Raw genomic sequence first — 13054 nt, 5'->3', positions numbered from 1 at the left:
AATGAACAAGATTCTGACCTTTAAGCTGATTTTAGACTGGTGTTTTAAAACTAAAATAAACCCAAAATTACACAATGAAATGTGCCCTCCAATCTAAAGAAAAAAAAAAGGGGGGGGGGGTTCATTGGAATGTACAAGTAACCACTGGGTTTATTCAAATTACTAAAGACAATGTTGCAATTGCAACAACCTTCTCTCCCTATTCAACCCTCCCCCTCCTATTTTCTCATCCATTTAACAGGAAAATGAATGTTTTAAAGCTTGAACAGCTGTAAAAAGTTTTCTCCAGCAAAATTTGCCTTTTGCATTCATTCTACAGTACCCAAGGCAGTTATGTGCACACACCAGATTTAAATGCTATAAGGTTCATTTGTGAAAGAAAATAAAAATAAGAATTAGTGTAAAGATGGCTGGGCATGGTGGCACACACCTGTAACCCCAGCAACTCTGGAGGCTGAGGCAGGAGGATAACAAGTTCGAGGCCAGCCTCAGCAATTTAGTGAGGCCCTAGGTAACTTAGTGAGACCCTGTCTCAAAATAAAAAATAAAAAAGAACTGGGGATTTAGTTCAGTGGTGAAGCACTCCTGGGTTCAATCCACATTACAAAAAAAAAAAAAAAAATGTAAAAATGGCACAATAGATCAGGACACTAGAAGTGCAGCTGCCTTGCTATCAATAAAACAAAGCCAGCTGAGAGTGATGGCACAACCTGTAAACCCAGCTATGAAGCAGCTAAGGCAAGAGGACTCCAAGTTCGAAGCCCACCTGGGCAACTTGGTGAGAACCTGTCTCAAAATAAATTTTAAAAAGCAGGGCAGGGTGGAGGACAGATACTGGGGAGGTAGCTTATAGGTAGAATTCTCCTGGGTTCAATCCCCAGTGCCACAAAAAAAGGGTTTTTTTCTAATTTAAATTAAAAAACAAGTCCAGCTCTCACAAATTTTCTATTTTGATATGATTTCCAATACTCATAAAAATAAGTACTATTCCTATACATAATATCATGTAAATAGACTTATGAAATATATTATTCAACTACTACACAAATCTACATAGTAACAGGTAATAGAAAAACTACAAGTATAAGGAATGTGAATAACGAGACTTGTATTTCTTGGCATTCTTTCTGCTACTGCAAATCTAATCTAGCCTCAACAAAGTATACAGATGCTTGAGTTCTTGGAATATTGATATATTTTCCCAATTTGCAGCTGACAAATAACTAGACTACTGGAAAAAACTCCTGAAAATCTCTAACTTCATTAAAATAGAAACTCCATCCATGTTCAGCAAAAGTTCACTATTCTACACCATAAAACAATCAGTATCTTTCCCTTATTTTGTATTCAACGATTCTTTTATTTTAAAAACAAAGGCATTACAAGGTTTGTGGTCAACACCAATGGCTAGAAGTATCTCCAAATCACTTCTCAAATTGTTTATTTTAGAAAATCAAATTTCAACTGTGAAATAAAGGGAGCATAAAACTGCATTCTCTAAAGAGAAAAATGCTGTGATTATTTCATTTAAAAATAAACAGCTGAGTCATACTAATAGAAATATCACAAAAAGCAGAACTTTCTAAGGTACCCTTTAAAAATTAATTCATTGTAGCCCAGTCCTGGAAATTAACATGCAAGGATGTTCTTGACAATTCATTTGTGGATGAGTCCTTCAATTCACCCATAACATAAAAGTTTCAATATCTAATAGCAACAACAGTAATCGAACCAAGTTTCTTTTACAAGCTATAGCTCTAAGTTCCAAATAAAATTAAAACCCAGGAAAGATCAAAAGTCAAAGTGTTCTTATTTTCTCTAAGAAGTAGGTGTTCCTTCATTTTAGACGTCTTTTTTCCTTCTCTTTCACTGAAAGGAGAATAGGAAATCAAATTAACAGTGGTAAGGATGAGAACAGTTCTCAGGCAGAGGATGCAAGAATTTGCAATCAAGGGTTGGCAAGGAGATCAGCAGGCACATACACACAGATACTCAGAGGAAGCTTTCAAGAAACGTCACTATCTAAAGGAAGTTTTAAGGCCTTATTTTTCGAAGTCGAAGGCCAGCCCTGCAAATGCACTGTAAATAGAACTTAGAAAAAATTTCATCCTCCAAAACAATTCAAGAGTTCCCTAGGAAGGAGCATGTATTCTGGACCTACTCAAGCCTGCTGCCTCTCACATAGAAGGTAGGGTAGTCCATAGTAAACAGGCATGCCAGCAGGTCCTTTTATGTGACAGATCCACTAGGAGCATCCGACTATGATCCAGGCCCTTCAGGGCCGAGGCGGCTAGAAGAGTAACATAAATGCAATCTTCAGGGCCCTCCTACTTCCGTTCTCAAAACATTAATGCACGGCTTCTCCCAGCCCTCGCCCTTCAGCCCAGTACCTCTCAACAACCTTGCCCACTCCGAAAAGCTTATGTGAAAAGAAAAGCAAGACAGTCACGTACTAGGGTCGATGGAATGCGGTTGGTCAAAGCACCCCCACCCCCGATTCCCGAACAAATCAACTGCCAGCGCCTCCCTGAGCGCTCCTTTGGCAGGGGACAAGAAGCAGCAAAAGCAGACGTCCCAGCTCGCCCCCTACTCCTTCCTCCCCCGGGTAAGGGGAGCGGAAAAGCGCAAAGAGGAACTAAGTGAACTGCAAGAGGATGCCCTGAAAGCTCGCTCAAAGAGGAGGTGGAGAGGGGGTGGAAACCAAGAAGGAGCGGAAGGAAGGGAAAAGGAAGAGCAGCGAGAAGAGGAAGGGGGCGAAAGCGCGCGCCCGCAAAGGGGCCGAGACTTCGGGAACGCGGTTGCACCCTGTTTCCTCCGGGGCGGGAGCGGTGCACCAAGTCTCCGGGGCGCTCCGCACCAGGCAGAGGGCAAGGAAAAGAGGGTGAGGAGGCTCGGGCCCCCTCCCGGCCACGCCTCGACCCTCGGGAAAGACCGGTGGGGAGCTACAGTGCCCTCGCCGGGTGGGAAGCAGAGGCAACCGCCGCTCGCGCCGTCGGAAGGCGCGGACTGCGGGGCCCTCCTCCGGTTCCGCGGGGCCAGCTTTCACGCCCCCACCGCCCGGGGAGGCGGCTCCAGGAGGACGCCGGCCAGGCACCCGGCGGCCGTGCCGGTTACCTGAAGCGGGGCGAGTCCTTCAGACACTCCTCGAAATCCACCGTCATCTTCATCCTGCCTCCGCCTCGTCTTGCGGGCAGTGCTGGCAGAGCCGAGGGGGCCGCGGCAGCGGCCGCACAGGACACCCAGACGGCTTCGTTGGACTCACGGCCGCGACTAACGCTGCGCGGAGCAGCGGAGGGCGCCTCGCCCGCTGGTCATAGCATCCGCGAAGACAGCGACGGCTCGTCAGGCCCCAGGCCGGCCCCTCTTCCTCCCGCCCCCAGCAGAGCGCTGGCCTTGGGGAAACGGCCCGGGAGTGACAGCCACCGCCAGCCAGCCACGAACCCAGCGGCCAATGGGCGGGGCTTCCGGCAGCACCGCCTGCGGGCGCTGGGGCAACGTGCCTGAGAGACAACAGTTGGATCCAATGACCAGCGTGACCGTGGGCACCTCCTTGCCACAACCGCCCCCGACGGCCAACCGGGATGCGCGGGCGTCGTTAGGCGGGACACACCGTTGCTGGGAGGCTGGCAGCTGAGGCTCCTCGGGAAGGAAGTCACGTGACATCTCTCCGCGTTTCCCTTGGAGCCCCCGCCTCTCCTCCTGCTTCCCCAGCCCCGCCCTACTGAACTGCTAGCGCCAAGGAGCCGCCTCCTGCAGCTCTGGCAAGATTTGCTCTTTAAAGCAGCTTTGGCAGAAATTTGAAGAGGGCAGGGGCAGAAATTATAAAAGGAAAAGATAGGCTAAGCCACTGCTTCCTTTCAGTTTAGACAGACCAGAAGGGGGAGAACAGCTTTAATGTTAAAATCCATTTTTCACTTATTGATTCCATCGCTTAATAATTTGGAAATTGCTCCCACATACATCTTTTCATATAACCAGAGACTACTTCCTGAAGAAACTGTAATTTGGGATGGGCATCGAAAGATAGAAGGATATCTCACAGGTGTGAGAGGGCGTTTCGTGTGAAGGAATGCTGTCAAAACCGCAGAAGACACTCCTTACACTTTTCTCCCAGTAGTTTTCTCAGCTTTATGACGATAGGGTTCTGAAGACCAGACTCATTGCACTCCACTTTGCAACACTTGTCCCTCTGATCCGCTTTTTCTAGCACCCTTTAAGATATTGATCACCTGTTCCTACAAGTATTTACCACATTCCTGATCTTAAGATGCTATTGAACCTAGGTGCAGTGGTGCACCCTGTAATCCCAGTGATTGGGGAGGCTGAGACTGGAGGATTCCAAGTTTGGGGTTAGCCTTAGAAATCTAGCAAGACCATAAGCAACTTAGTGAAACCGTGTCTCAAAATAAAACTAAAAAGTAAAAAGAACTGGGGATGTTGCTCAGTAGCAAAGTGAGTTTAATCCCCAATTCAAAAAAAAAAAAAAAAAAGTGTATCCCTAATTACACATAAGTACAGTGTTCTAACAGCATAGAGGTACTGAGTAAGAATCTGGAGGCAAAGTTCTTGGATTTACCTCCTAGCTTTCCACTGCTCTGATAGAGTTGTCTACGTAACAGTGCCACATAGTAATCATTCAGTAATGTCAGTTATTTTAATTGCACCACTTTCTTCTCCAGTGCCATAATCAAAGGTTCAGTCTAAGCCATTTTGCTTTCGCAGTCTAAAATCTTAATATAACCTTTGACCATGTGCCTAAGTATAGCATTAGAGCATACTGTTTTTAAGAACCTATGTTTATATTTTGATCTCTTTAGCACCTTTAGAAAGTAACAGTGTAAATGTTAAGACATTTCAAAGAATATGCAAGCATTATGTATGTTTGCTCTTTCGTTATAAACTTGATTTTATTTTTTAATTGAATTGCATGCCTCTGGAATCTATACAGCGTCTCTTGATAGCTAGAAACTATTGATTATTAAATGTTCAGTGTTAGATACATAGCTGGCCAGGCCAACCTTTTCTAGTGTTGTAACTTCTGTGTCAAATTAGTACTCTTTTGGTAACTTCTACTACATTCAATTGCATTCCTGATTTATGACAACTAATCTGTGTGCACAATACTATTTTAATGCTCTACCACAATGTAGCCTTTTAGAAGATACCTAAGGTGACACTTTGGGGGACCAAATTAGAATTCAGCTGCCTGGTACCACAAATGCAAATAACTAAACTAATTATCAAACGAACAAATTTTTGTGTAGTTGGGTAAATTTGTATATGTTCAGCTAGTGCTAACACAATTTTTCTTCTCTTCCTGTGATAAAGTTAGTATTTGGGGGTGTCAACATTAAGATATGTCCTAAATTAAAAAGTGGAGTGGGTGGGAGCAGTAGGTCCTAGAATAGAAGAATACAATATTATCATCCTTATCCTATAATAATGGAAACTGAGGCCCCAAGATAAAAATAACTGGTCAGGTGACTCAGGCCAAATATAGGCTCCATGACACCAGACCCTAACTACAAACTGCCCTCCCTCCCCTTGAGAATTCTGCCTTTGTATTTGTGGCTCTGTCTGCCTGAGCAGCATCTCCTCTCTACAATATGGCTAAGGGGGCCTGGGGATATAGTTCAGTTGGTAGAGTGCTTGCCTCACATGCACAAGGCTCTGAGTTCAATCCCAGCACCACTATATATATATATATATATATATATATATATATATATATATATATATATATATATATATCACTCAGTGATAGAGCACTTACCTAGTTTATGGGAAGCCCTGGGTTTGATCCTAAGCACTGCAAACAAACAAAATAAAATTGCAGTCCAAGTGCCACCTCCTCTTGGAAACCTTCTTCTTTTGCTGAAATGCAAACATCTGGTTTCAACACACAGTGAACCTTAGTCACCAAGCCTATAAAAGTACATAAATTATCAAACCTTATATCTCTACCAAATTTATTTGTCCTAGACTTCTTAGTCCCTTCCTTCAAACCCTCTGGACCCCCAGACACCCATATCCTTTCCCAGTATACTTCTGATTTCCCCTAAGGATACTTTAAAAAGAAATTACTGGAGATTAAACCCAGGGCCTAGTAATCATTCCACCACTCAGTGAGAGCCCCAGCTCTTTTTCAAACAATTCTGAGACAGGATTTTGCTAGTTACCCAAGCTGGACTCTAACTTTTGATCCTCTTGCCTTAGCCTCCCAAGTAACTGGGATTACAGGTGTGCACTACTGCATGCAGCTACTGAAGATACTTTTGACCATATAGCCTCTTCAGCAGAGATTGTTCAATCTTCCCTCCCTGGTGTTTCTGGTTCGTTTTATATGGTCAGCAAGAGCCTAACTCTTGACAGCTTACAATTTATGTCTCATCTTCATGGAAGAATTACTCCTTATTTGAGGCTGATGCAATCTAGCCACCATTGTCTTGCTTTCCTTGTTGTTATCATTCACCAGGTACCTAATAATTTCCTGACTTAGCCTCGCTAATTGCATAGGGAATTCTCTCAAAAAGAGGGAGTTCAGATGAGGGCAGCCACTGACAAGTACTGGAACAGGGAAGTGAAAGAACCCAAGTGCCTCTGGAAATTGGTTTTCCTCTCCTGGGTCTGTATCCTTTCTTTCCACACTCTTGACACCCCCATCAAGTTTCCTCTCTCCTCTGTAATGGACTCTGTTCCCCTATTCACCTAGCTTGCATATAATTCATCATTGCTAATGGTTCCTTCTACACACTGGTTATCAGACAGTTACAAGGACTCAGAAGGTAGTGTGAATGAATAAAGGTGGCCAAGGGAAGGCAGTATGGAATGGTGGAGACTGTGGTAAACAGAGAGCATGTAGCCTGTGTACTCATCAGTTTTTAACACATCAGACCTTCAGTTTTATAAGAGAAGTTAAGTAGCCAGGTTTTAATGTGGAATCTCCCTATTTTCAAATAATGGAAACCCTTTCAAAATATTAAGAAACATTGTACAAGTCATAAAAATAAATTTCAGAGCCACTTTGCAACTTGTGCTATTTATTTCTTGACAATTCTACAAATATTTGTTCAACCTATGCTCCAAGTATCGTTAACCACTTCAATGTGTTTCCAAATTCCCAAATCTCAGGAGAAAAATCACATTAATCCAGTTCATATTTTCACCTTTTCAGGCTGCACAGGTTGTGGGTCCTGGCAAGCCAATAGAGGAAATGGGATCACTTAATTTTGTCATTTGTACAGAGCTAAGAGTAGGGATGGGAGCTGCAAGACAGTTGAGTAACAGACAAGGCAGTTTCCCTAAATAAGAATGTTGATAACTGGCCCCATAAAACAGCTAGTGAACTCTCATGTTCTTGCAGGACTTTAGCTCCTGACTCACAGTCCTCCGCCCCATCACCTTAGACATCAGCTAAGATAACTTTGATATTCATTCATTCTTTTGTTCAGTAATATCCATTGATACTTGGGAGACTGAGGCAGGAGGATCACAAGTTCAAGGCTAGCCTGGGCAAATAAGTGAGACCCTGCCTCAAAATAAAAAATCAAAAGGACTGGGGATATAGCTCAGTAGTAAAGTATCTTTGGGTTCAACCCCCAGTACCACAAAATAATAATAATCCTAATTATAATATCCACTGAGCAAGTACTCTAGCTAGATAAAACTTATTGTGGTCTCTAAGCTTAACAGATAAAATAAAGTCTTCTGCCCCTAGAACTCTCAGATCATGTTGTATGTCAAGAGCATGGACAATGTGCTATTCATACTCCTACAGTTAAATCTCTGGGGAGGGAAATAAGGGTTCTCATACCTCTGCAGATGTGAGGAATCTTGAAAGAGTAAGATCCAAGAAAAGACAAGGAAGATCTTTCCAAGGACCTTTAGTCACAAGGAATTGTGTGACTAAAGCACAGAAGCCAGAGAAACACATGGTCCTCAAGAGCTATAAATAGAGCATACAGCTTTGAAAAAGAAGTAAGAAATGCAGCTGAAGAGGGAAACAGTAGCCAGATTACAAAGGATCTTGTATCCCACAGTAAGTGCATCTGAAAGCAATGGGAAACCACTGGAAGAATTAAGTGACTTCCTGATGTGGTCTGATTCTCACTTTAAAGGGGACTGGGGCAAGGGAATAGGGATAATTAGGACTGCTACTAAATACTGTAAGCAATTTTGAGATTTTCAACCAATGCAGTTAGAATCAAGAGATGTTTAGGACCTAGAATAGGCCTGTAGTCACATCACTGGGGAGGCCGAGGCAGGAAGATCTCTTAAATCCAGGAATTCAAAACCAACCTGAGTAATCTGGGAAGACGAAAGGAAGGAAGGAAGGAAGTAAGGAAGGAAGGAAGGAAGGAAGAAAGGAAGGAAGGAAGGAAGGAAGGAAAACAATTGAAAGGACCAACTAAATGTGAGGAAGAAAGAAAAAGATTAAATTCCTAGAACTATTTCAGATTTCAATATGGGTAACTGGTGGGAGATGGAGCCATTTATAGATGGAGGAGAAAGTTTATCTGCCTCAAACATGTCACTTCAGAAAATCCTTAAATGTTCCCACTTAAAATCTTTAGTCACCCAGAATGTTCCACGCACAAGCTCAACCTTAAATGTCCCCAGTTGTCACTCCTGTATATTCACTTCACACCCCACCCTCCTTTAGTACTACTTTTCATCTCCCAGTCTGTCCACATCTACCCCGTCTAGCCTCCCAACACCCTAGGTCATTCCCTGGTAGTTTCACACACCCAGTTCTGGATCAATCCAAAACTTTCCTTCTGCTTTCCCTACTTTTAGTTGCTGAGCAAAATTGGGGAGATACACACAAGCAATCGTGGTATTCATTTTTTCATATTCATACATGTACATAGTATAATTTAATCAATAGCAATTTATATTTTAAAGCAATGGAAAACCATTGGAAAAAATTAAGCAGCAGAACGATGTGATTCTATGTTTTAAAGGAGCACGCCTGGGAGTGAGGCTTTTGGGTTTGAGACTGTTCCTGCATCCTCCACTAGATACTTGAGATCTTCAGCTTGTCTGTCTATTGATCTGTGGTCAGATCCTGGCCCACGATGACTGGAGTCTTTCCTCAAACCAGGCACACCCGTCTCCTGATCTGCAGATAACCTTGATTCTTCACAAAGTTGGTAAGACAATCAGAATCCTCTTTCTAGTCCCAGTCCATGTACTTATCTACATTCCCATCTATGTTAGAAGAAGATACATCTCTTCCTAGCTTGGGCCCAGGATGCCACACCTTCATTCTGAGAATCGCCCTATTTTCTCCTCTTTCTCTGTGTCATCAAACTTTCACTCAACTGTCCATTCTTTTCTCTTTGAAGAAAAGAAAGAGAAATGAAATCATATATCATTTGTATCAGAAAGGGTTATTTTGGTATGAGTAAGAGAAACTACATGAGTTAACCAAAAACAAAGGGTTCATGATCAGATGGCAGAACCCAGAACCCAGATGGTAGTATTTCCATGGACCTTGAATGCAACTGAATTTTGGTTTTTATTTGTTGGGTGGTTGGATGGTTGGTACCAGGTGCTAAGCTACATCCCCAGTCCTTTTTTATTTTTTATTTTGAGATAGGATGTCACTAAATTGCTGAGGTTGGCTTCAAGTTTGTGAACCTCCTGCCTTAGCCTCCTGAGTCACTGAGATTACAGGTGAGTGCCACCACACCTAGCTTGCATGTGATTTGGAAATGGACTGTAAAGCCAACCTGGTTGTTCCCTTCCATCCATCCTTTTCCATATATCTGCTTTCAACATCTGCACACCTGTAGCTCACTTTATCTGACTCTCCAGGAGCCAACTCTCCAAAATTACCCAAACAACCAGAGAGAACAGGCTTTATCCCTTGGCCCAAATTCTAAATTTCTTGGGGGAAATAGTGGCCCAGCTTGGATGTTGTACCCTATCAAGGGCTAATTGACTACAGTCAAGGGGGCAGCCATGTACAAAGATAGCTTTCAGAAGTCACATGACCTTGAAGATGAGAGATCCAGTTAGCTAAAAAGGGGAACTTATGAGTTGGATAAATCCCCCTCTGGGATTTATTGCCAAATCTCCCTCCATGCTGTATAGCTAAGACTCTTTTAAGAGGGTAGTCTCTACTCTCTAGCTCCACATTTTCTCCTCCTCTTCATTCCACTGTATCTGCATGCTATTCTCAGTCTCCTACGCTGACCCCATCAACTGTCTTCACCCAGGTCACTTCCTAATTGTCCAACCCAAAGGATACTTTTCAGTACTTGTTTTCCTGAGATTTCCTCACTTGACAATGTTGGCAATGTTGGAAACTCACACCACTTTCCTACTTAAAACTTATCAGTGGTTTGTCATCACCTGGTGCTATAATGTTTAAACTTAATCATGAAACCCTTTGTTTAAAAGAAAAAAATCTAGCTGGGTGAAGTGGTGCATGGTTATAATCCCATAGATTTGGGAGGCTAAGGCAGGAGGTTTGCAAGTTTGAGGCCAGCCTAGGCAACTTAGTGAGACCCTGTCTCAAAAACAAACATCAAAAAAAAAAAAAAAAAAGAAAGAAAGAAAAGGGTTGGAGAACTGAGTGGTAGTGTCCTCAGGTTCATTCCTCAGTACTACAAAAAAGAAAAGAAAAAGTCTTTCACTTACACCCACCACAAAGATAAAAATCAGAATCAGTGTGGTTGAAATAGGGGCAGGACACCCAGAACTCTGTCAACCTTCCTGTGCTCCTGCCTCCAGATAACCCATGCATGGACTTCAAGGAACACTCACAGCTTGGGTGAGTATAACTTGAAAATCACACATCCATAGGAAAAATTCCAAGTTTCTTAGCTTTATAAATATCCAACACCTGCCAACCTTTCCTACTTTATTTCCTGCCAGTATCTAATCCAAATGGGTTCAGCCATCCATGAGGAGATTTTTCTCACCTGCTTCAGGGTGCCCCTTTCTCAGCCCCAATTTAGTACATGATGTTTGTTTTTCCTGAATGGACCTTCTCCCTCCACCTGGTGAGCTCTGCTTCATTACTTAAAATTTGACTTAAATGAAATCTCCCCAGGTACCTCCCCACCACAGTGACACAATGTCTCCTTTGCACTCTGACTGTTCTGATCCCCATTATACATTACTCTGTTGGGAACAGGATTTGGGTCAGCAAGGAAATTTGAGATCTGTATACTCACAAGACCTCCTGGCTGATGTCATTGTGGTCTTTTTATCTTTGCAGCTCAAGAAGCTAGTCCAGTGCTTGGGACTTACTAGGAGCCTAGTAAATGAATATGTTCCTCTTCCAGTGTGATATCGTCTTCATTCAATTTCTTATAATTACTTGTCTCCATGAATGTGTTTACCCATCAGATAATGAGCTTAGATAATGTACCTGTCTGTCAGGGAAACAGAATTAAATAAGATATAGATAGCAGTGCCTAATTCAGTAGTTTATAACGGTATAACAGGACTATCTGTGTCATTTTGTTTATTGTTTGGTTTAAGTATAGACAGTAAGGCCCCCACCTACTGAATCAAAACTTCCAGGAGAGAGCCCTCACCAGAATCTGACTATGCTGGTGCCCCTATCACAGACTTCTAGCCTCTAGAACAGTGAAAAATACAATCATCCCTCAGTATCCATGGGTGATGGGTTCTAAACCCCTGAAGATACCAAAATCTGTAGATGCTCAAGTCTCTCTTATATAACTCAGCGCAGTATTTTCATAGCCTTTTATGCATCCTCCCATGGACTTTAAATCATCCCTCAATGACTTATGATACCAAATGCCATGTAAATGTGTTCTACTCAGTTGTTATACTTTATTGTTGTACTGTTTGGGAAATCATGGCAAGGAAAAGTCAGTACAAGTTCAGTATATGCAGTTTTTCTGAATATCTGCAGTTGGTTGAATCTGTAGACATGGGACCTGCATATACAGAGAGCTAATTTTTATTTCTGTTATTGATAGGCAACTCAGTCTGTGACACTCCATTAGAGCAGCCTGGACAAAATAAGGAAGAGCACAAAGAGTTTTGGCAACTGAATGTGATACTGGATCAGGAGTGGGAAAGGAACTAGCAGTAAAGGACATATGGTGGCGAAGAAGCTTCCAGGGCCCGAACATGGGCATGAATTTCACAGATGATTCTGATGCTTTGAAGTTGAAACTCTAGGCCCGGCTAAGCTAAACTTCCTTATGTAACTTTAAGACCAAGCACAGAGACCAGCAAGATAGTAGTTGTTCACTAAATAGAGGTACAGTTGGAACTGAAAGAAGTTTTCAAAATTCAAAATGGGACAGTTTTTGTAGCTCACAGGTCAAGAGGATGAGGTAAGAAGGCAGGTGTAGGTTAGAGGGGCCCAGAGCACAGGTTGACTCTGGGTCCATTCTTGTTGCATGAAGTTGTGTTTTAGCTAACTCCACTGCTCCTACTCTCTTCTGCCCCTACCCTGCTTTTATTACATAGTAAGAAAATGTCCTCTCTGCCCAACTTCAACCCTGCAGGTCCAGGTTTCTAAGGGTTTGCTTCCTAACATCTTTACATGGCTGCAGCCTGCTCCCTAGGAGGGCTCCTGGAAGTTTTCCTTCCTCATAACCTCCATATTTATTTGATCCTCAGATCTCAGTAACTGTTTCCATGCTCTAGCTCTTGAATTGGTGTCCACCTTCCAAACCCCAGTGCATTGTCTTGGTTCAAGTCCTCATTATTTTTTGCCTGGATTATTCTAAATAGCATCTTAATTTTCTCAGAAATGACTTTGGTCACTTAACTCCCAAGTTCAAAATACCATTTCCTTGGCAGGGTACAGAGGAGCTGGGTCTGGCCTTTCTCACCAGCCCACTTTCATCCTTGCACCAAAACCACCACTTCCACACTCCAGTCTTGCAGACCACTGTGGCCACAGCCCATGGGATGTTGCCCATGGCATTAACAAGAAGTGAATGGTGGCTGGTTTAAGTAGGAAAGGAATTCCACAAAATGCTCTTAGGAAGCCAGGCAGAGTGGTGCATGCCTGTAATCCCAGTGACTCAGGAGGGCGAGACAGGGGAATTGTCAG

General features: G+C 42.9%; 1 protein-coding gene across 5 annotated transcripts in view; it reads right to left on the bottom strand.

Annotated features, from left to right (window-relative positions):
- The window catches only part of ACAP2 (ArfGAP with coiled-coil, ankyrin repeat and PH domains 2), a 129165-nt gene extending 125698 nt beyond the window's left edge, over positions 1 to 3467 (bottom strand). For 3 of the 5 annotated variants that reach the window (XM_079156201.1, XM_079156200.1, XM_079156202.1), the window contains exon 1: positions 3115 to 3467. In XM_079156201.1, coding sequence (XP_079012327.1) covers positions 3115 to 3167 — 53 coding nt within the window. In that variant the 5' untranslated portion in view covers positions 3168 to 3467. The remainder of the gene's footprint in view (positions 1 to 3114) is intronic. The other 2 variants (XM_079156198.1, XM_079156199.1) reach the window with 2 other exon arrangements.
- Between the last annotated feature and the right edge of the window lie 9587 nt (positions 3468 to 13054).

This window comes from Sciurus vulgaris (assembly GCF_902686455.1).
Source record: "Sciurus vulgaris genome assembly, chromosome: 10".
Lineage (NCBI taxonomy): Eukaryota > Metazoa > Chordata > Mammalia > Rodentia > Sciuridae > Sciurus > Sciurus vulgaris.
Note: the sequence above shows the minus strand (reverse complement) of the source record. Positions and strands in the feature narration are given on the sequence as shown.